Raw genomic sequence first — 25,360 nt, 5'->3', positions numbered from 1 at the left:
TTGGCGTGTGGTCTAACATCGTGTAGCCTTACTGGCAGGATCACGAAAGTCCCAAAGGACGTCAAATGATAGCTCAAGTTCCCAGACAGTGGATATCGTGAAGGATTAGGTCGTCCTGTTTCGTTAGCGATCCGCTGTCTAGCTCTATTGGGGTCTTGGCAAAGTCTGAGGACTGATCATCTAGCAGGATAAGATGTTACGCGGTTGAGCTGAGTCTCGTTCCGGATATCGGCGGATAGGAGGGACTGCTCTCAGCGGGCTTGAATGCGAATGCACGAATGAGAACCAAAGTTCATTTCAGCCGTCTAAACTGAGAGAGCATTTCGCTTGATATTTTAGCTCCATGCCGATCTTCTGTGCCTCGCCAGGCAGCCAAATGATCCACAGTCCCCGATGTAGGCGACGGACGGCTCACCGGGCCATCCCGCAGGATGCAGGCTCCATGTAGCCTTAAATGTGGCTGTGATGATCCTTTGAGGCAAATTAATCTTATCAGATCGAATGTCTTCAGCTGATCAGTCTGTCGTATGCAGCCATTTGTAAGACTCAACCATGATCACCGCTCTCACTAGCGTGGCTAGGCAACCGGCAGCAGCGAGATGACGTGGAGGAAGAGGCTGAGTGAGGGCAATGTGTAGACTGCAGCTGCGGTCGGGTTGAGCTATCCCTTCATACATAGACATACATCTAGGAGTGCGCTTATAAACTGTATGTGACATAGACAATTACTGTAAAGACCAAATGATCATGCGTTCCGTTTTCTTCAACTCATAAGCCGCTGATACCAAGTGCGTCGCATGATAGAGCTACTTGACACACCTAAAATAGTGAGATAGTGCGAGAGCGCAGTGGCACTACGTGGGGTGATCTACCTACGAGCAAGGAAATTTCCTATTCGGAGAACATTGTCAAAATTGTCAAATGTTATCAACCGATGGTTAACCCAAAAATAAATGCCCAATGCGTAGCATGTTAACGCATAGGCTGAAACGTCTGGACCATGCGAAGAAGTAGTATAAAATATTAAGTTGGCAGAAGGCCGGCCTGGATGACCAACGCGATCGGCCAAACTGAATTTTTGCCGATACTACGTTCAAGGCCACCTTCATGATTCGACGTCCCACTCTCTTGGCCTTGTGATCTGCATTCCACCACGACAAGCGTTTCAATATTGCTAACATAGGGGAATATTAAGATTACGTGCTAGACGTATGTACAGTATGGGAATATGTACAGAGAAATAGGGCTGACCCGAATTACCACCACCAGCCTTGCTTCTTCTTGACCCATCCGTGAACGACAGATGCAATGTCGAGGTTGTTCATCTCAAGGTGACCAAAGTGGCCGTTGCCCTTGATACCAATGTCACCCAACTTGATCCACTCGGGATTCCCTCCGACTTGCTTCAGATAGTCGATGATACAGTGATCGTAGGTGACGTGCACACTGGCCTCTCCCGTCAATGCCACATAAGGCACGCTGGAGATCTTGGGAAGCTGGCGCGCCGGTTCCTTCTGGCGGTAGCAGTTGCGAAGCGCCAACGTCTCATTACCCACAGACTCGATCTCATCTGCGAGCTCGGCCGAGTCCGTAACGGCGGGCTCGTAATCGACTTGAGTGTTGGTGAGACCCCACGGATTGGCAGAGCGGCCTCCAAGCCCATAGCCGTAGGCCCAGAAGGGAATTGTCGATGGCTCGAGGTTGATGCTGCCGGCGAGATATTGAGGGCAGTCATTGGAGATTACGAGAGCAAGCTTGGAACCCAGGGAATGTGACACCAGGTACGACTTGACGCCGATGAGAGATAGTAACTCGCAGCCAGCGGTGCGGATGGCCAGCTCCTGAGAAACATAACTACTTGTGTATGGGATGAAGCTTTGCTGGAACTGGTCGAAAGTAGGGTCGCCCCTCAAGCCGGTGCCAGGCCACTGTGTATGCAGTTGGGATTGAGGATAGGTGTTGTATTCCTTGACACCTGTGAAACCCATCTCGACGTACTCCACCGACATGCCCACATTCATTGTGAAGTTCGCCGGGTTGTTGGCGGTGGACCGTCCGATGCTGTTCGCGTCGATCAGATAAATCTGATATCCCTTCTGCAGGAAGTAAGTCGCCCACCCCGGGCGGTTGTCAGGGGTGTTGAGCCATGTGGTGGCGGAGATGCCACCGCCGTGAAGGAAGACAAGAGGGGTCGACCGAACTTTAATAATGGGCGTAAGCTTCTCGACATAGATCTGGCCTATGACGATGAAAAGGTTAGAAAAACGTGGATGGAGCTTCCTATCCCAAAGGCTGCGTTCTCCTACCAATTGTGATGTTGCCTGTCGGGTCCGGTGCGCTTTGGCCTCCCACGTAGAAGAACTCTCGATGATGCAGACTTTCCTGAGGGCTGCACTTTGAGCTGACAGCGTTCACGCCGGTGCAGTCGGCACCTGCAGCGGCGCCAGCGGCAGCCAATGCGACCGCGGAGAGTGCCGAAAGTCGGACCATGGCTCCTGATTGTTGTGGGCGAGCGTCGAGTTTGAAGAAGAGTTGACACGCGCCAAAGGGGGCCAGAAGTCGCACTAAGAGCGCGCACAGAATGAGGCGCGCGGAGACACGACCGGCGGCAAACACATCAGCAGGTTTTTCCCCCTCTTTCTTTTCTTCATGTTTCTGGGGCTCTTACGAACGAGAACGACTGTTAATATACGCTAAACGCTGGGACTTGTTCGTTTCTGTGTTGGTCCGAATCGAGGCAGACCGATCCCCCCAAATTGCGGTCCCCAGGCCAAGAACCTCGTGCAGGGCAATTTCGGGGAACGAGACGGCACCGGGGGAACGCCGGTCGGAGGTGTTACCCAACCGAACATCGCCAAGAGGAAAACCCCTGCCTGCCGTCCTCGCAAGGCGGAGTGACATGCCGGGAAGAACCAAGAGAACCTCTTTTCAAAGTTCCCCAGTGCATGCTGGGTCTTGTCCGATCTTTGACGCCATCACACTGTTTTTGGCTGTGCCTCCCACTTGCAGAGGCGAGGGGCCGAGGCCTGCGGTTCTCTGCGATGTTTGCGAGCGCCGACTGGCATTCATGACTCGCCATCGACTCATTCTCACCACACCTGCCCGCACCAGAGCCAACCTTGTCCTTGTAGCTTAATCTGCACGGCATGGCAGCTGAATGGTTATCGCGGGCTTTTCCAAGAATGCCCAAACATCGGCTCTTCCCCCATGCTGATCCCGCAGTTGCGAAATTCTTGTCGATACGACCCTCCCACGATCCCGGGACCTCGCACCCGGTAAGCGATGCTGAAGATCAAAGAAGGCCGGGTTTCCCACGATGTGAAACCATGCTAGCCCGCGCGTCTGGCCTTGATACACTGAAAATAATTTGGAGTGGTTCAGCCCATCTCGAAAGAAAGCTGCATAAAGCGGACCAGCCGCCCGCTCCCGTCGCGGGTCTCCTCTTTGCATGTTGAGCTCGGTTAGTTGGACGACTTGTTTTCTCGCCATGTCGAGCAGCAGCACGGCCTCCGCGAAGATCGGGAAGCCGCCCAACAACACCCGGGATTACAATGTCATTAGGGGGATCTACCGGCAATATGGAGTCACGACGCTCGACCCTGCTCTGGGTTACATCTTCGCCGCCCAGGAGCCAGCGAACGCCGTTCACGAATCGAAACAGGGCGCCATCATTGCCGGCATGGTGATAGTGATGCTTGCTATAGTGGTACCGACGACTGGAAGGTTGATTGTGAAATGGAGAGGAACGCAGACGAAGTTTGGATGGGATGACTGGGTGATTGTTGCAGCTTCGGTAAGTTGAAATTCTTTCAACTGTGGCTCGAGTGTATGATGAGGAGGGACCAATACTGATGAGCTGCCAGATACTCGCATTAGTCTACCCGATTCTTCAAATTCTCGTTGTCGTCGATGCTGGCGGCGGCCTTCACACCTGGGAGAACACCTACGACGACTACCAATTTTATTCATACTACCTCACCATCTGCAAGATCATCTACTATCCGACGGTCGGCATTATCAAAATCTCGATCACGCTCTTCATCCGCCGACTCGTCGACACAGCTTTCAAGACCTGGAGGATCCTAGCGGACATCTTCCTCGGCACTTTGGTGGCATTTGTCATCGCCTCCATATTCTGGAACATTTTCCTCTGCAACCCTCCTCGAGCTGTGTGGGACAGAGAGTATGCAGGATCTCTCGCAACAGCAGCTACTTGTGGGGACCAGTTCCTGGCAGCCAAAGTTCTCAGCATTATTCACGTGGTGCAGAGTGTGCTTCTTCTTGCCACGCCAATTATTATTCTGTGGCGTGTCCGCATTGATACGGGCAAGAAGGTCAGGCTCTTCATCATTTGGGCGGCGGGTGGCCTCACTGTTGCTGGAGGCCTGCTCCAGCAGACACAGCCCTTCACATCCACCGACATCTTCTGGGACTACACCATTATCCTTCGATGGACCGTGCTTGATATTTCAATGGGCATTGTCACGGCGTCATTGCCGGTATTGGACGCTGCGATCATGGGATCATGGCACGCAGCCAAGTCCACGCTTGGTCTTTCCAACGCAGATAGGCAGGGCACCAGCAAGAACACCACAAATCCGGAGCATACGAATCATTCCAGACGGAAGACGTATGCCAGTTCATCTGAGAACATTATTGGAAAGGAGGACGGGGTCGAGCTGGGCGTAGTTCAGCACAACAGACCCGACGAGCCCAGGGAAAGCTCGGATGCAGATACTACAGCCCCCGGCAGAAAGCACGGGGTGAACAACATGGTATGATGAGATGACGATAATTGCAACGTATTAGCGTAATAAATAAAGCATGACGCAGTAGATATTCTGCCATCAACACTCCAAATCTCAAAACTCTGCTCCCTCAGTTCACGGCGTGTGGCAATACTTGGTCACAGTGGCACAAATTAAGCGCCATTCAGTGGAGTGTTGACGATCTTTTGGCAAGTCTACCCCTTCGTGATGGTCAACAAGGACACCACGTTGGCCCGAGGGCTGACGACCGAGTTCTCGGAATATCCCTGTTATCCGAGCAGATTGACGATCCCCGCGTCCGTGCATTGTCTGTCTGAAGCCCGTGATGTGGGTGCCTGTCCCACCGGATGGCACTCTGTTGACCCATATCCAATTTGGGGTCCTGACTCAAGTCATAGCTTTCGACGGCAAAGAAAGAACTGCCGGCCGGTAAAACATCGCTTGCTCGCCTTGTTTGCCGTGGAGATAAGGGGGTTTCCAGATATTGAAAGGGTAATCGGCAACCCGATGAAAAATTCATCAGTATTAAAGGGTTCATGCTCGTTGGCGGAACAGCCGTCATGGGCTGGGATCATCCCGATGCAAAGGCTAAGAATACTGCTCTGTAGTTGCTTAGATAACCTCTCGGATTCCGCAGCTCTCCACTCATGACGGCGCAGGAAACATCACAGTCGGTTCGCTATCGGCTTTCCGCTGTAGTGAGTTGTTGATGGCTGTTCCACGTCGCTGAGGTAATCATTATGAGATGGGCCTCAGAGTATAGGTAGACTTCGGCCCCATGTATGCGACAAATTCTTAACAACGATGGAGGTTTTATGTCTGGTTTGACCGTAGCATCGGCGTTTGTAGCTGTGATACCCACCTTATTTAGTCGACCACTAAGCTTATTCACTCCAGCATTTTCCTGAACTGAATTTCAGGTCGCACACCGATGAAGTATGACTTTGCGAGATTAGAGTCACACGATGGGAAGTCTTTGGGGCTAATGAGTTTGTGCCTCTCGAAGCAGGACTACTGGCAAAGCAACGAACATAGCTGGACAAATTCTCGCATACTAGTCAATCACATTCGATCGCAAACCCAAAAGCCCCTCGACCATAGATTCAACTCATGTCAAGTAAGCCCGCCGAAAGGTGGTGTGAAATAATCAATAGATTGTTGCTGATGGTGGTCAGATGGGCACTGGGGTTACAACTCCCAAATAGTTCAAAGCCCACGCGCCGCCACAGCAACTAAGTGTGTCACTCAAATCATCGGTTGCTCCTGCCCTACTATCCAACCTTTCTGCGCCAGGCGGTAGAACCGATGTCATTGGACTTATGATCAAGTTTTGGCTGATGGTCAATTTGATCGGTGACGTCAATGCATCCTTTACTACGAATGAGTATGGCCTGCTGAGATGTTCCCGGTGTAAGTCTTCTTCAGCTCAGCCATGTCCTCCCTTCACACTCAATTCGTTACCCATCATCCCAAGACAACATTGAGGTTATTGCCGCCGAGAGCCGACTAAAGCTCGATGATCAGTCAAACTGACATCATTCCATCACTCCAGTGCGCACGAGGTTCTCCTACGGCCGATGGCAAGCGTCGACCGAAGCTTCGATTCAGGAACCCTCATCGCACGCCAAGGGCGCCTACAATGCTCATGGGTCTTAGAAGCCTCGTTGGGGAAGCGAGTAAAGTGCAATGGTGCGCGATTTACCAGAAATGCAAATGTCTGACATGTCGTAATGTTAACTTGTCATCGCCCCCAAAGTAAGACAGCCTGGAAGGGTTCGTGTCTGCAGCTCTTGCAGGCAGAGTCGACAGCTGGGGAACCAGAAGAGGAATTTGGCCACCTTCCTATTCTAGACAGTGTTGTCTGACCATCACGTACTTGGCAATCCTTCTGCGGCATGGAATGCGGGACCAACCGTTGCGAACTGTCCACTAAAGGGAGAAGGAAAATGCATACCGGAAAAGCGGCGTGCGTTCGTCGACTTTCTTGGGCCTTTCAGGTTTAACGATGCAACGATCCGATCCATTCGGCTCCGGCACATTGCGGGCTGGACCGCCGGAAAATATCCCATTGGGGCTGGGAAGCCTTGGCCTCTGCCTGATCACACTTTGCAGGGGCAATCTCCATGGTTAACTCAGCTCTTCAATTGGCTGTCTCGCACTTCCGCCCTGATGTGTGTGATGACGACGCAAGGGAGGCTCTGTGCCTCCTCGAGTGAGGCCATCACGAGAAAGTCTGGATTCTATAGTATCAATGATCAGTAGGCCCGATCAAGGTCCTACCATCCAGAAGGAGGCAACCCTCGTCCTTCCACACCTGATGTGACTTGGCGAAGGATGCTCATCGTGGCATGGCCATCGGCCTTTCCGCAATCCTTCAGGTCTAGGCTAGGGACTTGATGGCAACTATAAGTAGTTGGACTTCTCTACTCACGAACATAACTGAATATCTTAGCTCGGCATCAAAGCTCAGGCATTACAGACAAGCTCATCATCCTTTCGACCGTCCGCATCATGCGATTTTCTACCATTGCAACTATTTCTTTCGCCGTAGGGCAGGCCTACGCTCTGGTCAGGTCCCCGACCCCGACTGTCAGCGGCTCATCATATGTCGTTGACGGGCAGTACACGTTTGCCAACAGAGCCGTCTTCAACTTTGCGACCGGAACTAGTCTTCCGAGTGGGCTGTACAGAAGCACGTACTCTGTTGGGACACACACTTACGAAGCTGCCAATGCCGTCGTATCTGGTGGTTATCTTAACTTGATAGTTCCTGGTGGCCAAACTGCCCAGCCTTACAAATGTGGCGAGGTCGTCACTACTGTTGCGAACATCAAGTACGCTTCTGTTCGAACCGTCGCCATTTTCAGTGAACCTGCTGGTGTTTGCAATGGTAAAAACATCTCAGCTATTATTTCAACTCAAATTGTCTGAACCCATCAACTGAAAACGACTTAGGCATCTTCTACTACAAGAATGACACTCAGGAGACCGATATTGAATGGCTTTCGGATCCCAACTCGCTAAGCAACCAAGGCACCCGGAAGCTCTGGTTCACCAACCAGGATGCAGACCAAAACGGCGTCAAGACCTACAACGCAGTCACTCCACCCTCGGATGCTACAAGCGCCGAGCACGAGTACCGTCTTGATTGGACCCCGGGCCTGGTTCGATGGTTTGTAGATGGTGTGCAAATATGGAACACCACTAGTGATGTGCCCAACTCTGCTGCCCCGTGGGTGTTTAACAACTGGGCCAACGGAGACCCTGGCTGGAGTGTTGGCCCCCCCAAACAGACTGCAAACTTCCGCATTAAGGACGTCTACATGTACTACAACACCTGTTCCGGAAGCAACTGCTGAGTTTCAGTCGGGAGATAGTGGTGGATTGGCATTGTAAACGCTGTGGAGGAGGGACTGTTGATCGCTTTGTTTGTATTTCAACTTCCACTATGCTTCAATCTTATAGGCGTACCACCGAAATAACACTGTCTCTATCTCAACTATCACGGTTGTTTCTGTGCATCAGATCTAATTAAACAAGTGAATCATCTTTCATGGACAGGTCAAAGTCTTTTTTCGAACGAAGAAAAGAATTGGTTACGATCAAGTACGCTAATTCTCACACTCATTGCGTATGCATGAAAAGGTATGCATGGTTTTGTGGTGACCATTTGAAAGACACCCCCCACCTAAACCTACTCTGGGATGCGAAAGACAGAAAGCTCAAGACCCGCCATTTCATAATCCTCGGGATTATTCATTGTGGACAACAGTACACGTCCAAGCCCCTCGTTCCCAAGCAGAGAGTTGTAGATGATGCCGATGGGCGAGACAGGGACCATGACTGAGCAGTCGCTGATAGACAACAATCCTGGAGCAAGCCGCATCAGCCTCAACGCCTCGATTGCTGGCTGCCATTGATACTTCAACTCGTCCGGTATGTAAAGCGGGTCTCTAGCGGTCTTTTGCACAGTGGCGTCCATATCCATTGGGAATGGCTGCGGCCGACGGTCACCCGTCCGCAGAGCGTAAAGCATATGCATGAGGTAAATCAAGGCAGAGTTATAGACCAAGAGATCGGTCACCTGATCCGCCGTCTGAACCTCCAACGCTTTCGACAAAAGATCCTTCACCCAAGCCTGTGGTACGTCGTCTGCAGTTATTGGAAGCCACACTTCTGCTGCCGCTTGAGGGTTGGCAAGCTCCCAATTCCTTCGCCACTCGTAGAACCGTGCGAGCAGATCTCGAGTCCCCATTTCTACCTCGATTTTGTCGTCCTCTGAGAGAGTAGCAGAAGATGGACCCAGCGAGGCCCCCAAGCCCGGTAGTTCGATGTACAGATCTATCAAGATGTCGTACGAAGTCTTGCGAGTTTTCATCCAAGGGATAGTCTTCCATTTCTCTATGTTGAAGAAGGAGGGTTTCTTGTTGTTGAAGGAACTGCAGGACTGGCCATCATATGACCTCGTGAGCTTGCGCCGGGTTTTGTGGGGGGTTTCCAAGTTTCTTTCAACAGATATATCGTAATATGTGACACTTACATGCTGAGCCCTAATCTGGCGGTAAATTGTCAACATGGGCTCCTGCTGGAAGTACTCTGGCCCGCAATACTCGATGACCCGGACAACACCATAGTAGTGAGGAAGATTGGCATTCCCTTCAACGGCATACTGGGCAAATTGTCAGATCTTGTTGAAAGGCCGCGGGGAGTCTTGTACTCACTTGATACATGCACAGTACTATGATCGTAAAAGCCCAGCGCGCCATCTCCGACTTCGACTGTTGAAGCAGAGCCCCATGCAAGCCTCTGATGACCTCGCCATTCATCTCGTACCCATCTGAAAGCATCTTCGGCTCATTTACGGCTTTCCCCATAAAGGCAAGAGCAGTAGCCAGACAGGCTCGATAATGGGCCCTTTCGGCTGGCGTGGACGCTTCGGACATGGATGTTCGCAGTAACGGCTTCCAGAACGGGCCCCAGCGGTAGTTAGCGAGCAGGTGTGAGAATGCCATGGTGTCGCGGAACGCAGTCAAAGGCAGCTCCCTTGTCGTGTCAGACCGGACTAGCGCCGTCACCGCCGGCTTGGGCACCGGGACTAATTGCTGGCTGCCGCTGCTCTCGCCGACTGTCAGGTTCTGCATACGCAGGGGCAGCTCATACCCCTGGCATCTGTGGCCAGACTTAAGGCAGCGATCACACTCGGGACGGCCCTTATCTGCGGTAATGGTGTGGTAAGTTTTATGTTCTTAGGTCACAGTAGAGGGACTTTAGTCTGGAATGGATTGCCTACCACACTTTACTCGTCGTCGTCGGCAAGTGTGACAATAACCGCTGGTTGGCGCGCGTCCCATGATTCCCACGTGCCGTTGGACGTCAAAACAACGGAAGAAAGGGGGAAAATAAAGCCTCGAATCAACGCGAGGACAAGCAATGCCAGAACCAATTTCAGAAGATTGATGGTGAGCGTACGAAGGGCGACAAAGTGGTCGGTGGTCAAGTGTGAGATGCGGACAACTGGCTAATTCTCGACCAAACTTTCCCAATGAACAAGTTAAGCGCTTTTAAAGCAGTTGTTGACATTCAAGGTGGTGGTTTTGGACGTGCACCATGTGTTGAGATTCAGCTCGAGGCGCGCGCAGCTCCATCGGAGGCTTTTGTAATCATGTTGCAAAAGAACCGCGCGGCCCGAAGCGATTGGTAGCGTGTCAGCACTAAACCACTCTGAAATGGCAATTCGAGCTGACTTCGCTTATTGGGTATAGAAGCCGGCTAAGTTGAATACGATGGTAAGTTCTGCAACCATGATTGGCTGAGCGTTTGGGACGAGCCTCCCGATGCGGTAAGTTAGGTCGAGGTGCATGATGCTGCTGATGCCATTGGACACGCTTCTGAAGAGAATTGCTCGAATGTCCAACTGGTTTTGGATTGATGTCATTGACGCAAAAGTTCTTGATATCGTACATCCTGGAATGCCGTAAAACATGCTATTCGGGCGAAGTGTAATTAAGGCGTTTGGGGTCTCAAGGCTGCCACGGAGTGGTCCACTGTTCATGATCATGCATGCGGATGAGGACTTATCCGCCTTATTGACAACTCGGAGAGACATAATCACTGATCCTCGCGGACCAGAAACGTGATTGTGTTGATTCAACATTGTGAAATATTTCCGAGAATATCAAAAGTGCCGGTTCTACATGCGAGGTCTCAGCATAAAAATTGAAGGGCACGTTTTCCATTCTTTAGTACCGTGATTTGACTGTGTTCAAAACCAGTTGAAAGAATTCTCAGTTCCCCATACGGACACGTCCGCGGAGATACCCGATTTGCCAAGTCCTCCCAGCCATGCCTTGATGGGGTCGCTCGTATGCGATACAACGCCTTAAAGATCTCATGCTCACCGGCAGCTTGGAATCCAGTTCCACGGTGGGTACACAGCCTGCAGGCCTGGTCTACTAGATACTGAAACATCGGCTTGGTTGACATGACTGAAGTGCAGAACGAATCGTCACATAATGCTTACTACCCATAAGGTACCTATTAGGTCAGTCATGCTTTGGCTTCGGGTTTAACAATTGCTGCCCGCAACGAAAACGAGGGATCATCGGAGAACATAGAGAGAATGTCTGACTTGGTTAAGATTGTATCAGTCAGATTTAGTAGAGCTCCAGGCTATTCAGCCTGTTGGTGCGTAGCTCTCATCTCGTTGACTGGTAATGCGATGAGTTTCACACAGATTGTATCTTACTGTTAATCCTGACCGTGTACGTTTTTTGACAGCGTGTGTGCAATAAGTCCGGACGTCTCTCCTTTCTCTCTTTTTTTTTCATGCTGCTTGAGCTCAGTATCATTAACCCAAGTCCACCGGCGCCAATTATGCGGGACCCAGTTAGCCCCGTCGTCCCCATTGCGGCTTACTCGATAGAATAAGCTTCTTGTTACTCGATCGAATCGCGATCCGAAAGCTGATTGGCTGCACCCCGCACACTCGACGGACGTCAATATCTGAGCAACCGACGGGATATCAAAGCCAAGCCGACAAAGGGAATGTTAGGCTACCTGCAAGGAACGGACATTCCTTGGAAAATCGCGATCTGCAATGCAGCTGCGGGAAGGATTGCCCAAATAGTTGAATAAGCAAGTTGATGCCGCTCAGCGATCCTCGGCGCCTCCCGACTCGATCGTTTTTGTGGCACTGAAGCCATCCCACTTGAGCTACGCAGCAGCCCATACAAACGGACCTTGACCGAAAAGAAATAGGAGTTGGTAGAATATTGAGCCCCCAGTTGCGGAAAAATTAGGAGTGCTACGTGATTTCCCTGTCTGCTGATCAGCAGCCACTGCGCAGTTGCTCTCTACTTACTCTGCAGTGAGGCCTGCAGTGAAGCCTGCAGTGAAGCCTGCAGTGAAGCCTGCAGTGAAGCCTGCAGTGAAGCCTGCAGTGAAGCCTGCAGTTGAACCTCCCATGTGTCATGCCAAGTCTTTAGCTAGCATCCGAGCGAAGCTACAGACATCATGTCCCACACCTTCCGCGTATGCAACTAGAGTTCATCATGCGTGGATGTCGCAGGAAGACGACTAGAGCAGTTACTATACACGATCAACTGTGACAAAATGTAAATCTGCGCGGAATGCTAGAAGAACATGAAGAGAATGAAGACAAGAAAGCTCATGCCCTGCCAAGAAGAGAATAGACCTGAACGGAAGATAGATCATTCAAATCCAGATACAAGAAGAGTCCACCTCAAGCCGCCGACACACACATTACTGGCACACCTCCATTCAAATACCTACCTTAGAGTGCCAAGCCTGCCAGGAGACCCTAAGATCCTGGTCGGGAGATTCCATGCTTTCAACCTGTCTTTTCGGGAACATCGGACCAGAATATAGCTCAACCTTCTCACGATCCCCATGTGGGACCCAGATCTGATAGATATAAAGGCCGGTCCGGCCACGCTGATTTAGGCCACTCTCATCTTACCGTCGTTGTCAAGAAGACAACAGCAGCAACCGATATAGATCTCCCCCCATCATGGTTTTACCCCGGCTCTCCGGAGTGCTCCTCTTTGCGACATGCATTCAGGCCCTGCTCCCGAACAACTCTTCGTCAGACCTCCTCGTGTTTGCGTCGTCCCGCGTCGTCCTAAGCGGATCTGTGAGCGAGGCAACTCTTGTGGTCAACACGACAACCGGCAAAATCATCTCAGTCGACAATTCCGTCAGATCACCCTCCGAATTCCCTCCAGGCACCGCCTACACAGACTATTCACCAAAGCTCCTGCTCCCTGGCCTACTAGACGCCCATGTCCATCTCAATGAGCCCGGACGGACGGAATGGGAAGGCTTCTGGACCGGCTCTAGAGCGGCCGCATCGGGTGGTGTCACGACGCTGATCGACATGCCTCTTAACTCTCTTCCGCCAACAACCACTGTCGAGAACCTCATGACCAAAGTCAAGGCGGCCGATGGCCAGTGCTGGGTTGATGTCGGCTTTCATGGTGGTCTGATACCCAACAATACGCAGCACCTAAAGTCTCTAGTCGATGCGGGTGTACGCTCGTTCAAGGGGTTTCTCATTGAAAGTGGCGTGGACGAATTCCCAGCCATCGGTCCCAACGATATCGAAGCAGCTATGCATGCCCTTGCCGGCTCGCCTACCACGGTTATGTTCCATGCGGAGATGGTACCTCCCAACGTGACACTCGTCGGCTCTGGCGCACCATATACCGGTCCTCTCACGAGCTACCAAACCTATCTGGACTCTCGACCTCCAACGCTGGAGACCTACGCCATCAGTCAGATTCTGTCCAAAGCCCATATTGCACCCGATCTGGACTTGCACATTGTGCATCTGTCTGCCGCTGAGGGCATCCCTATGTTGCGTGAGGCAAGGGACCGTGGCATTCAAATCACCGCCGAGACGTGCTTCCACTATCTCAGTCTGGCCTCCGAGGAGGTTCCCGAGGGAGACACACGCTACAAGTCAGCCCCTCCAGCTCGCGACCTATCCAACCAGGCCCTTCTATGGGAGGAGCTCTCGCGTGAGAATGGCGACGGTGTCATCAAGACCGTAGTGTCAGACCATTCGCCCTGCACACCGGACCTGAAGTTGATTCCCGAGTCACTGCCTGTTGCCCCGCACAGCCACCAGGGCGAGGATGGTGACTTCTTCAGTGCGTGGGGAGGTGTCAGCAGTCTCGGCCTGGGTCTCTCCATTCTTTGGACACAGGCCGATTCTCGAGGTATCACCATCGAGGATATCGTCCGATGGACGAGTACGAATACGGCACGTCAAGTTGGCTTGGAACAGGAGAAGGGTGACCTGGGCGTGGGATTCGACGCTGACGTGGTGGTCTTTGATGATACAGCTTTTTTTGAGGTCAACACCGACACCATGTTCTTCCGAAACGAGGTCTCCCCCTTCGAAGGAAAGACACTCAAGGGAGCCGTGGACGAGACTTGGCTGCGCGGGCGAAAGATATTTGATCGTACAACGGGATTCGATGAGGAGCAGGGCCCGGTCGGAAGAACTATCCTGGAACCGCGGCGGCGAAAGGCTGTGAGAATGGTCTAGATCACAATGTGATCTGCCATTGGTATACCTTGTCGAGTATTTCGACCATTGCTAGAGGCGCCTGAATACGTTTTGCCGTATGTTTGTAGCATTGAATTCACCTTAGCTCCAAGTGGGTTGCCTGGAGTGACATTCGCGTTTGTACAGTGAACTATCGTCGGTGGGAAACCTTGCAACTTCAACGTATGTAGAGTAGTGTTATAAATGATATCATCGCTATGCTAATCCTCCCGAAAGATGTTCAAAAAGCCTCCATCAAGGTGGCCAGAAACAGAAATATCAAACGGTGGGTATCAGGCCTGAAATGGCCTCATTTCGCTGGACGTAATCGCTCGCTTGCTGTTCGTTCCTGCGTGAAACCCACGGATCAGTTCTTGCCTTGACCTTTTGATTCGCATTTCGTCGGGAGGTTGGCTACTAACCTGCGGGACAAGAAGTAACACAAGTATTTGTCAAGCCAGTGAGAGGCCCTTTGCAGCAGTAGCTGCCGCCGAGCGGACGAATGGTGTCTGTAGAAACGGATTGGCTGCAGCCGTTACATGACCCGCTACCATCGGGGAAGGTGCAAGCCTTGAAGCAACCAAAGTTTCTGCATTGGCTGGTTCCGTCGGTGACCTGAAGGTCGAAGAGCTCGGATTCGCCGTTACCACACGCCGCGAAAGCCTGAGCTGCGAACAGAGCAACGAGCGGCAAGAGTTGAACCTTCATGTTGGAAACGTTGACGAAGAGCGAGAGAGTACTGGTGGCAACGAGAGTGGTGTAAAGATTGCAGCGAAAGGGATGCGATGATCAACATCGCTGACATGAACCGAGGAGACACAAATCTTTATATGGAGTGCGTTGATAAACAATAGAAGCTGGATATTACGAGACTCTGGGAAAGTCTAACAAGTGTACCCCTGTCTGGAACCATGCTACATTTGGTAGCACATTCGTATCAAGGCATTTTCAAATCCCGTTCACTGTGGAGATATTCCGACGTACGGCTTCGGCAGACTAATCAGTCCGAATAGCGACTGGTCATTCTGATCATAAAGTTCTTTTCTACTCATAAGAGGCTGTGCAGATGATGCGTCCATGTTCCTAAGATGTCAAACAAATGGTCCGGGCGTCGTGATTGAGTCGCGCAAAGACGCCCTGTCTTGAGTAACCTGGCGGTCTTTACGTCGGCACAGGCGAGGGGAAAGGCAGATGAAGCGTCCGTAGGGCGTAAAAAGAACTAGCTGTAGAGTGCAGGTCGGTATATTCGCTAAGTGGTAAGGTTCAACCCCCAGGCAACTGTTTCGCCAGACTCCTTGATACTGGCGGCAACAGGGAGCCGTTACGGATACACGCTCACGGGCGCATAACCGGCCTGATCACACTCAGTATCACGACTCATGACGGCCCCCAACAGGCCCCGGGGGAGCCGACTATCCCAAACCTCCAATCCCTTGGCCTAATCATGCCGATCGTATTCTAGAATCTTTCATGGGGCGACCCTCCGCACCAGATTCATCCAGCATAATATCTACCAGATGAACCAGTACATCCTCAAGCATCCCGGCTATTGTTAGTGAGAATAGACTTTACGCGTATCCGGGTGTACGTGCGTTACCGGTAAAACGGCTCGCTTTCGAAATATGGCAACAGTCGTCTGGGGTACTTGCAAATGAGAAAGCACTATTCTCCGTGCCGATTCCGAGCGGCATAGGACATGATAAACGTCACGGACTGAAAAATTGATTCGCTCGATGAAGAGTTTGAAGATGTCGATTTATTGAAGCTGTCGATCTCATACCTTACTAAGCTTTTCTAGTGAACTGTAGTCTGATAAGTATGTGAAATGTTTCCTTTCCGATGAACAACCCGCACAGCCTGCGATGAGGTCCTGACCCAACGTTCAATTACCTGCAGTTCGATCGGCCACAATCGGCGAAAGTCCGATCACTGAAAGACACTGACAAGCGAGAAGCAAGCTCTCCCCAGCCCACGGAAGTCGCCCGTGCCCGCATTGCCAGCCGGCGAAATCTGATTTCCCGTCTCCCAGCCCCAAGACACCACGAGCTCAACCTAACGAGAAACTTAAATCGGTTTTGAATCCTTGGCTTGGATGAACAGGGTTCGAGGACGCCAGAAATCGCCTTCCTTCTCGAATAATGGTAACGTCTCCCGACGGTCAACGATGCTCCACTTCCACCAATACCGACTATTTGGTCATACAAATTCCCACTCAGTTAGCTGGCCCCTGTCAATCGGCCACACCTCGCCTCGCATTTTTCCGTGGACAAGTGCAGGAGATACCATTTCGAAATATGGCCCCTGGGGTCGGACAACTAATGGCACCGAAAGCCCCGCAAAAACGCAGATTAAATCGCCCTCAAGTATCTCACTGTTCGCTTTTCCAAGCCTGCCCGACTCAGTAACGAACAGCGCTCCGCCAGCTGAGCTGACTATGAGCTCTGTAGCAACGTTCTCGTTGTATTTGGTGAGTTCCCATATTTCTTCCGGGCTTGTCTGCTTGTCAAGTAGTCTCCAAGCCTCTTCCGAAGCGGGTCGCTTCAATTCGTCATTCACCAATTCAATCTTGAACAGTTCTTTGAACCCAGCTGCAAACCCATCTCTACTGATCGCGTTTGTGCTCAAAGACTTGGTAATAAAATCCGGAAATGAGTATCCGAACTTGGCCCTCACTTCTTCATTGGCTCGATCCACGGGATGGAGTTCTTGACTGATGCATGGACCGACGTTGTCGATTTTTGTTCCCTTCATGACCAGTCTCAGGCCGTCGGCACTGAAGTTGATTGACGGTTCAGCGCCATTGCAAGCATTGACCTCCGACGCCGCTGATTCCCAAAGTCTCCGACGAGACAAGACGCTAGTTGGTTCTGCAACCCAGTTGACTGCCCAAGATGGCAGCGTCGGGGAATTAGGCTGGACAAATCCATGCAGCAGAACCTTAAGATTCTGGTGCTTTGTGATGAGCAGTCTAGTCGCTTCGGAACATAGCTCTTCGGGCGAACGGTCGTAAGATACACGGATTTCTTGAAGAACACCGTGGAATAGTTCTCGCAGGGCGAATATCTTATCCCGCGGATCCGACGCCTTCATTCGAAGCATGTTTTGCAGTGAGATGGCCAACATCCACGGGGGCGGCTGCGACGTGTTGACGTACTGCAGGGATTGAAGAAGACTGAAATGGAGATACAATCGGTTGCTGACCTGATGATCAAAAATGTTCGGATATGCAATGGCGCGGACGGTCGAGAGTGGGCACAGCTGGCCAGTGACACAAAGGAAGGCGGAAGTAGTGTGTGTGCACTCTTGTAAAGTCCACATTCGAGACCAGTACGGTGCGCGAGAGATGTTGGATATGATTTCTTTTCTGTGACCTACATCCATGATCAATAGTCAGTCATGTCTTAATCAAGTGCGAAGATAATTTGGTGAAATTCCTTGCCTTTGGCAACTAGATTACCAACAATTGGGTGCAGCCACTTCATGAGTGGGACAAGCCACTCAGGCTCGTAGCCATTAGTCGTGAGGAAGCGAAGTAGCTGGATCATCCAAAGGCTCTTGAGATCAGGCGGTGCGCAGCTCATCCCGAGCCATAAGATGACCCGTGAGGCACGGCTATAGATCTCGGCCATCATCCCGACTTGTGTGCTTTTCTCTGCATTGGATGACTGATTGATACATATCGCATCGACCCAAAGTCCAATCTGAGCTACCGTTCCGCCGACGATGCGCTTCCGTAGAACTCTCAAGGCGGATGCACAGTTGGGCGTAAGAAGCAAAGTCTGGCAATTGTAGCTCGTAGACATGACTGTCATGCTTTCCGAAGGTGACTCATCATTCCAGGTGTAAGACAGAGTTTCATACTCAGGCGGACTGTCTAAGTTGACCTCAATCAAGTCGCACACAAGAGGTGCATCGGCATTCGTGCTGGAATGAAGTATGACCAAGCGGATGGATCGAGCGCTTGCGAGGGAACCATAGCGGTAGCTGTTGTTGGTGTTCATGGCAAACAGACTCGAGGCCTGCCTTAATTTTTCGATGCCGATGGTTGTTCTTGCGAGCGAAGGGAAGGGTTTGGATGAAGGTCTTTGATTCAGCTCTAGTCGGTAGTCTACTCGTGATGTTCACGACAAAGTGTAAGATCAGGTGAGAATGGCTCAGCCGCAGCTGAATTGTAGAAACATACGAACGTGGTGTAAAGCGCAATTATTGGATAAGACGAACCATGTTTGCACTGAGTCCTTTCATTGGTTGGAAAGGGGCGACGCACCTCGCCTTCGGACTAACTACTTTCAGACTGTCCTTCGACGAGCCTGGTCATGTAGCGATCATAAGGCGGTACGCGGTGCATTCTGAGTAGGTTCAAGAAGTCCGTCTATTCTGGCACGTAGCAGCTGAATATTCGACATTGATATCGACAGGATCATCAGTACAACTACTCGTTTGATAGGCTTGTCGAGCACAAAAGCTGTTTCATGGGGTTTAGTGTGGCTGTCTATTCAATGGAAAGAATATGGTACATCTCTCATTGACCACCCATTCACTCATGCGCCCGAGTGGGAGAAAACTGAAACACAATTTTATGTACGTAGAGGTACAATGTATGGTGATGAAGCCGCAGACACCATCGTAGCATGCTCAGCAGCCAACGCACACCTCGTAACTTAGGGAGGCAATGAGAATCACCCCAACCCCGGATGATTTACCAATACTTATAAATCCTTATCTATTTTTGGAGTAATTACTTGTCGTCTCTACTATCTCAGAGCTACCTCAGGACTACCAGCATCCTCATTGAATGTAGATAGCTTGGAAGAGCGATGGACTGCGACCTGGAACAGCAGCATTGTTATGAGAAATGTACGAAAATTCTGTGCGTTGAATCGTCGCGTGCCTATACAAACTTAATGTATTTAAAATCCGACGATCAGTCTACCGTTCAAAAGATTTCTTTGTGCCATGCTGAAGCCACGTGAACTCGAGAGGGGGACGAAGGGGGTAATCAGAATTTCATTTCCAAGCCGTTGTCGGAACGGACCAATGATACTCTGATGTTTCCTGAAAGTTTTATGAACCCGTGCCGGTCCAATCGCAGTCTAGAAAATGAGCAAGAATGGCAAGGGGGATAGTTCTTACCCCAGTTCCGCCAGGCTTTAAGGTTTGGTAAGGTTACTTCGCACGAACTCAAGGTCCGGATTGGTCCCGCGTCATCCGACCTTCGCTCACTTGAGCTTCTTAAAAACACCCGGTCTGGAACTTTTCAGGTGTGATGGTACTAGGTGTTCATCACGTCCGTCAATATGTCGCCAAGTTCCCAATGGCTTTGGATGGCCCTCGCGATGGCAACTGCCTCTGCGGCACAAGCCTCCAGTGTCATGGACACATATGACTATATAATGATAGGTGGCGGAACCGCGGGCATGACTCTAGCTTCAAGATTATCTGCAGTTCCGGAGAGTGGGGTTGATCTAAGTTCAAGCTGAAGCTGATGTTTGACAGCTAACCGTGCCCGATCATAGATACTGTGCTTGTTATTGAAGCTGGGTCCCTGTTCGTGTGCCCTGTTTATTGAAGCAAACTGTCAGAGCGTTTCTGACAGCTATGAGTACAGAGACAATTACGAAGCTGCAGTCATGATTCCTCGATTTTATCCAGGAGCATCTGGCTTCGCCCCTGGAACTAGATACGACTGGAACTTGACGACGGTGCCCCAAACATTTCTCCAAGGGCAGACTGTCAATCTGACTCAAGGGCATATCATCGGAGGCAGCAGTACTGTGAACGCGATGATCTTCGACAGAGGGATGCCGTCGAACTATGATTCTTGGGCTGCACTTGGTAACGAAGGCTGGGGTTTCGAGAACCTATTACCGTACTTCAAGAAGGTTGAACTCATGTCTTCAAATCATCAATCCTACTTCGTTTGCTAATGACGCAATGCCAGAGCGAGACCTTCACAGCAGCGACTCCAGAGCATGCCTCACTCTACGGCCTGACGCACGACCCAGCTTGCCATGGATACGAAGGGCCAGTGCAGTTAAGCTATCTCGCATGGTCGCATCCAAACAACAGTGAGTAGCATCTTCGACCTCATGTCGCGGATAGTACAAAACTTAATGATGCAGCCAACTTCCTCGATGCGATGCATGGCCTTGGCATAACCTCGCCGATTGATCAAGGATGTGATCCTCTTGGGGCCTACCTTACGACGCACTCGGTTGACCATCGAAATCAGTCGCGATCAAGTGCCCGAACAGCTCACTTTGACGCTACATCAACCAGGGCCAATTTGAAAGTGCTGACTGGACATCAAGTCACCAAGATAATTCTTGATACGACAGAGGGGAAAATGATTGCGAAGGGAGTCGAGGTAAGTTTATTCGCCAATCAACCCAGTAAGGCTAATCTTTGAAACGTCGCGCAAACAGTTTTCCTCGACCACCAGTGGCTCTCTCCAGAGTGCTGTTGCTACCCAGGAGATTATTGTGTCAGCAGGTGCTCTGAACTCCCCAAAGATTCTGCAGCTGTCCGGGATTGGCCCAGCTTCTTTATTGACTAGTAGTTATCGGGATTAATGTTACGGTCGACTTGCCTGGGGTAGGCGAGAACCTCCAGGACCACCCGTTTGGGCTGACTCTCGCGTCACGTCGGTTTACTCACCTGCTGTAAGCTGTTCTCACTAACTTTAAGACAGTGAACCCCGGTATTTCTGCAAACTCTGACCTTGACAATGCAACCTTTGACGCTGAGCAACGGGACCTCTACTATGCTGAGAGAAAAGGTAAGCTGCTCGATGACCACTTGTACTGCATGTTCTCGAAAGGCGCTGACTAAACGCAAACGTTGCTAGGTCGTTGGACTGACACTATTGCGGAAGCGCTCGCTTTCATCCCGCTTTACAACTTCACTGAAGCCGATTTGTCTAACAACCTCATTTCGTCTATTGAGGTGAATTCTACACAATGTCTACATGACAGTATCGACAGTACGGTGGTTGCTGGCTATGAGAAGCAGACAGGGTTGATTGCGTCGATGCATTCGAAAGGCTCCACCGCCGCAATGGAACTGCTCTACGTTGACGGAGGTCGCTCAGTCGTCAATATCCTAATGCATCCACTCAGCAGAGGAACGGTATCAATCACGTCATCAGACCCCTTTGCACCTCCCGCCATCGACCCCAGGTACTTTTCCCATCCTTACGATGGGCAGGTCCTTGTCGAGTCATTGCGGTTTAACAGGAAACTGTTGGCGACTGCGCCCATTCAAGCTCTAGGCGCAACCGAGACGCTTCCGGGAACGGCCACCGAAAGCGATGCGGACATACTGAGCTTCATCAAAGGGGTCACCTCAACGGAGTACCACTATGTAGGAACTTGCGCAATGCTCCCGAAGGCTCTGGGTGCGTCGTGGACGCTGAGTTGAAAGTCTATGGTGTTGATGGTTTGCGAGTCGTTGATGCGAGTATCATGCCCCTGTTGCCATCGGCGCATACCCAAGCGACGGTGTACGCAATTGCAGAGAAGGTGAGTATTTTCTAGTCCGAATCAACAGATTTTGCTAACACCCAGTCTAGGCTGCAGATATTATTTTGGGACATTCGGTAGAAGGTCGTGAATAATCAATCCTAGATTGTGGGACCACACTGCCTGAACCTCAAGAGTTGAGCATGCTGCCTCATCGCGCACGCGCCTTTGGTTACAGAGAGGTTTAATAGACTTAGGTTGTGTGACCTGGCTGTTGTTTAGATGCCACGGTGGCTGGCTTAGACCTGGCACAGGATCAGGAGGCTTGCCAATTATTGAACACATTCGTAATTCCAGTTTTCGCAATTGAGTCCCGAAACTTTGTTCAATCTTTGACAACGAATGTCTCTAGATCTCGGTGCGAAGATCTTATTCTGCATCACGTGTGTGCAGCCATTCACATTGCCGGATGTCGGCATTCGTAGAAATAGTTGGGGCTGGAAGCCGAAAAACCGCTCTAGCCAATGGTGTGTCGCTCGCAAAAGGGCCACGATCGATGAAGGATTCAATCCTGGTGTGAACACAACCAACCAACAACCGTCACAAACCACCAACAGACCAGTCCTTTGCATAAGCGCTGACTTATTCCCATCCAACAGCTCACAAGGCTGTTGCCGCCATGCCACTGCCGCCGCGATTCGGTGACGGCGGCGGGAAGAGTCTACGCGAAAAGAATTTGGACGCCTCTGTGAACCGATCGCTGACGCTAGTAAGTCGATATGGAAGACTAAATACACTTAGTTAACAGCCAGCCGGACAACTAACGTGCCTAAGAGATCTACCTTCACCGCCAGCGAGCTTTTGTGAGGACGAATGACCAAAGTTCCATCAAGCTGAACAGCCCTGCATGACACCCATGTCGAATACCACCAACTGAATCACGTTTGCCACCGGGGGTAAACAGGGGCTTGCATGTCCTTAGCGAACCATTTAGCGGGTACACAAACCGATTTGTAGCTGCCTAGCTGAGCTGATGTTTTGTCTCAGCAAGCTCCCGGCTGAAGACGCCGAGAGCCTCCTTAAATCCAACGATCTCCCTCTTTCTCTCAGCTCACCCGCCCGGCGCAAACACAGCTCGCCGTTGATCAATGAGGTCGGAGCAGAATCAGCGACAACAATCCCGAGGACTAGTGGTCTAAGCCTTTCAAGCGGCCAATTGGAGAGAGTCTAATCCGTCAGCAGTGCCGCGACTATGTCGTCGAACAGCACTGACAGCAGTGGGGGAGGCGGCGGAAAAGACGACGACCTCGAGCTGATCGTGGCCGTTGTCGCGTTGGTTATTTCCGTCCTCGCGTTCATCATTGCCATTTTCCAAGCGCTACAGCAGTATTATGCGTCAGCTACGGGGTATTCATCATGCACACCAAAGGTCATGGGAGATTGGGCGCAATTCACACGGCGCATCTTCAAATGGTACGAATTCCGCTTCGAGGTCGAGTTCGAGACCCCCGTCATCTTCGTCGCGCCCCCGACAAACCCGAGGGGACCGTTGGGAGAGCACAAAAACAAGGAAATCACCTACATGGTTGGAACGCCTGACAGCTACAAGAAGACGTACACTTGGGACCAAGACCAATATAACCAGATCGACAAGAGCTTGCGGGCTGGTGACACTCGACAGGCTATCCATACCGCCGACAACGAACTCGCCAACTGGTTGGGGCTCTTGATGGCAATCCAGCGCATGGAGAAGGAGTCGCGAACATGGCAGGACAACGAGTATTTCGGCCACACCCCACAATGGCAAGAACAGACGCAGTGCCATCCCAATCCGACCAGCACATTCGTCCCGTACACCCTCACCGTCGGCATGCAGAGGAAGAAGAAGTCCTGGGATAGCATGCCCGACAACATGAAGAAGCCATACGCCACCACGACCATCTCACATCTTGTCGAGATGGCAGCTATGCTGGGAATCTACTGGAAAGAGTTCAACAGAAACGAGGATCGCTACCGCGCTCAAGGAAACGGCTTTATGATCACTGGTTACGACGTGGATGACTTGGGGGTCGTCTTTACCTTCCAGAAGACGGGGCCGACTTGGTTCCATGAGAACCGCGTTGTCCCTCACAACAGCGTCAAGGAGCTCTGCTTTGGTTACTGCCCAACGATATTCCGCCAACACAATAGCAGCAACCACAAGTACACAGACGAACCGAAGGACATTGGTACCTTGCAACTAGGAAGCATGTCAGCCATTGCGGAGACTCTTGTTGTGCTCGGCTGCAATACCAACACCGTCAAGTCCTTCCGAAAGCCGACGTCTGATACCCGGCACACCCATCTTTTTCCTAGTAAGCCATATCCAAGACCCCGTCGACGCTATTACCAGAAGCTAACATATTCCCAGTTGCATTTGAGCTTCTCGGCATGACCGGCGTCGCCCTCCAAATCCCCGGCACTGCCTTTCGAATGCTCCCCAACCCAACGATTTGGCATTGGGATAGAAAGTCATTCTCACTGCGCACGTTTCTGGGCGACTTTGTCCACGGCATGAAGGAAGCGTCTTCCAGCGACGAAATGTTCAGTGAAGAAGTCGGATCATCCGTCGCCACCATTCACAAGGAAGCTGCCAAGATTGAAGACAAATTTCAGGAGCTAGAGGCACGCGACGGGCCGGAGGCAATCCTGAGGCGCACTCAAAATGTCGAAGAAAGGATATTCTCCAACGACCTTGTCATGTCTCTCCACTCCGCCATCGCCAAATGCGACGAGTTCCTCAAGAACCAAGAACGCATTACGTTGGTTCAAAACGTTGTACGCGTCCACTTCCAGGAGGTGCTGCGTATCTTGAACGATAGGGATGGAGAATACAAAACCGTTGTCGTAACTCCAGCTAGCGGTGGCAGGAGTGCCAAGGATGTGGTTCAAGAGCTTGTCGTGCCTGGAGCCTCACCCATGCCAAAGACACAAGAGGAGACCGCAGAGAGTCGGAAGGAGATTTCTCTACTCCAGAAGCTAGACTCAGCCTCTTCGAGCGAGAGGCATTCGGTCTTGGTCGAGATTTATCTGCTTTCAGTCCGAAGGAGAGTCATTGAAGTAGTTTGCCGTCATTTGAAGCACGAGCAGGCTCGAAGGGAACGAGGTGCAAGGTCAATCGCCTCAGAAGCTTCCTTGGAGCCCGGGCTCTCAAAAGACCAAGGGCAACAGATCAGCGATATCTGGTGCATGTTGGTGTTCCGCATGGTGTGCTGGCTACTTTTGCATGATTTCCACGGGAAGGATATCCAAGTTGAGAAGAGCGATGTGTTCGGTAGCCGTATGCCGGTCTACATCACTTAGACTCTAAATCGACTGGCAATAAGGGGGGATTCAATGACGATGGCATGTAATGATAGTTGACGAATTTCATGATAATCAAACCGAATCGGGAAGATCAAACACACTATGTCGAAAATTCAGCGGGTTATGATACCCTATGATGTGTGAATATTTACTCAAATTTCATTTTGGTCTCTATAGTCTCGTACACCTATTCCTCCTCGCACCTGATATCATGT

General features: G+C 51.2%; 9 protein-coding genes across 9 annotated transcripts; 5 read left to right on the top strand and 4 right to left on the bottom strand.

Moving 5' to 3' along the window:
* Positions 1-1,256: 1,256 nt before the first annotated feature.
* Positions 1,257-2,490, bottom strand: CGGC5_v009868 (putative secreted lipase; the record flags this gene model as incomplete). Its single annotated transcript, XM_032025510.1, has 2 exons — positions 1,257-2,239; positions 2,307-2,490. 2 exons carry the CDS (start codon positions 2,488-2,490, stop codon positions 1,257-1,259), a joined length of 1,167 nt encoding a protein of 388 aa, XP_031877926.1.
* Positions 2,491-3,487: 997 nt separating this feature from the next.
* On the top strand, positions 3,488-4,781 carry CGGC5_v009867 (uncharacterized protein; the record flags this gene model as incomplete). The annotated part of the gene is made up of 2 exons (XM_032025509.1): positions 3,488-3,793; positions 3,864-4,781. The coding sequence occupies 2 exons, from the start codon at positions 3,488-3,490 to the stop codon at positions 4,779-4,781; spliced, it is 1,224 nt and encodes a 407-aa protein (XP_031877925.1).
* Positions 4,782-7,280: 2,499 nt separating this feature from the next.
* CGGC5_v009866 (uncharacterized protein) lies at positions 7,281-8,128 on the top strand (the record flags this gene model as incomplete). Its single annotated transcript, XM_032025508.1, has 2 exons — positions 7,281-7,659; positions 7,725-8,128. The coding sequence occupies 2 exons, from the start codon at positions 7,281-7,283 to the stop codon at positions 8,126-8,128; spliced, it is 783 nt and encodes a 260-aa protein (XP_031877923.1).
* A 335-nt stretch (positions 8,129-8,463) lies between these two features.
* Positions 8,464-10,120, bottom strand: CGGC5_v009865 (Arginine metabolism regulation protein II; the record flags this gene model as incomplete). The annotated part of the gene is made up of 4 exons (XM_032025507.1): positions 8,464-9,216; positions 9,310-9,438; positions 9,491-9,984; positions 10,060-10,120. 4 exons carry the CDS (start codon positions 10,118-10,120, stop codon positions 8,464-8,466), a joined length of 1,437 nt encoding a protein of 478 aa, XP_031877922.1.
* A 2,678-nt stretch (positions 10,121-12,798) lies between these two features.
* Positions 12,799-14,340, top strand: DAL1-0 (Allantoinase; the record flags this gene model as incomplete). The annotated part of the gene is made up of 1 exon (XM_032025506.1): positions 12,799-14,340. One exon carries the CDS (start codon positions 12,799-12,801, stop codon positions 14,338-14,340), a length of 1,542 nt encoding a protein of 513 aa, XP_031877924.1.
* Positions 14,341-14,633: 293 nt separating this feature from the next.
* Positions 14,634-15,048, bottom strand: CGGC5_v009863 (uncharacterized protein; the record flags this gene model as incomplete). The annotated part of the gene is made up of 2 exons (XM_032025505.1): positions 14,634-14,689; positions 14,763-15,048. The coding sequence occupies 2 exons, from the start codon at positions 15,046-15,048 to the stop codon at positions 14,634-14,636; spliced, it is 342 nt and encodes a 113-aa protein (XP_031877939.1).
* Positions 15,049-17,741: 2,693 nt separating this feature from the next.
* Positions 17,742-18,341, bottom strand: het-6-0 (Heterokaryon incompatibility protein 6, OR allele; the record flags this gene model as incomplete). Its single annotated transcript, XM_032025503.2, has 1 exon — positions 17,742-18,341. The coding sequence occupies one exon, from the start codon at positions 18,339-18,341 to the stop codon at positions 17,742-17,744; it is 600 nt and encodes a 199-aa protein (XP_031877944.2).
* Positions 18,342-19,970: 1,629 nt separating this feature from the next.
* On the top strand, positions 19,971-21,955 carry betA-0 (Oxygen-dependent choline dehydrogenase; the record flags this gene model as incomplete). The annotated part of the gene is made up of 8 exons (XM_066152230.1): positions 19,971-20,222; positions 20,282-20,408; positions 20,652-20,707; positions 20,766-20,895; positions 21,032-21,118; positions 21,215-21,736; positions 21,856-21,860; positions 21,911-21,955. The coding sequence occupies 8 exons, from the start codon at positions 19,971-19,973 to the stop codon at positions 21,953-21,955; spliced, it is 1,224 nt and encodes a 407-aa protein (XP_066008577.1).
* Positions 21,956-23,052: 1,097 nt separating this feature from the next.
* On the top strand, positions 23,053-25,142 carry CGGC5_v009860 (uncharacterized protein; the record flags this gene model as incomplete). Its single annotated transcript, XM_032025501.1, has 2 exons — positions 23,053-24,154; positions 24,211-25,142. The coding sequence occupies 2 exons, from the start codon at positions 23,053-23,055 to the stop codon at positions 25,140-25,142; spliced, it is 2,034 nt and encodes a 677-aa protein (XP_031877942.1).
* Positions 25,143-25,360: the final 218 nt, after the last annotated feature.

The sequence above is a fragment of the Colletotrichum fructicola genome, assembly GCF_000319635.2.
Source record: "Colletotrichum fructicola Nara gc5 chromosome Unknown KSG_Nara_v1_contig05, whole genome shotgun sequence".
Lineage (NCBI taxonomy): Eukaryota > Fungi > Ascomycota > Sordariomycetes > Glomerellales > Glomerellaceae > Colletotrichum > Colletotrichum fructicola.
The sequence above is the reverse complement of the archived record's forward strand: the minus strand, read 5'-3'. Positions and strand labels throughout refer to the sequence as shown.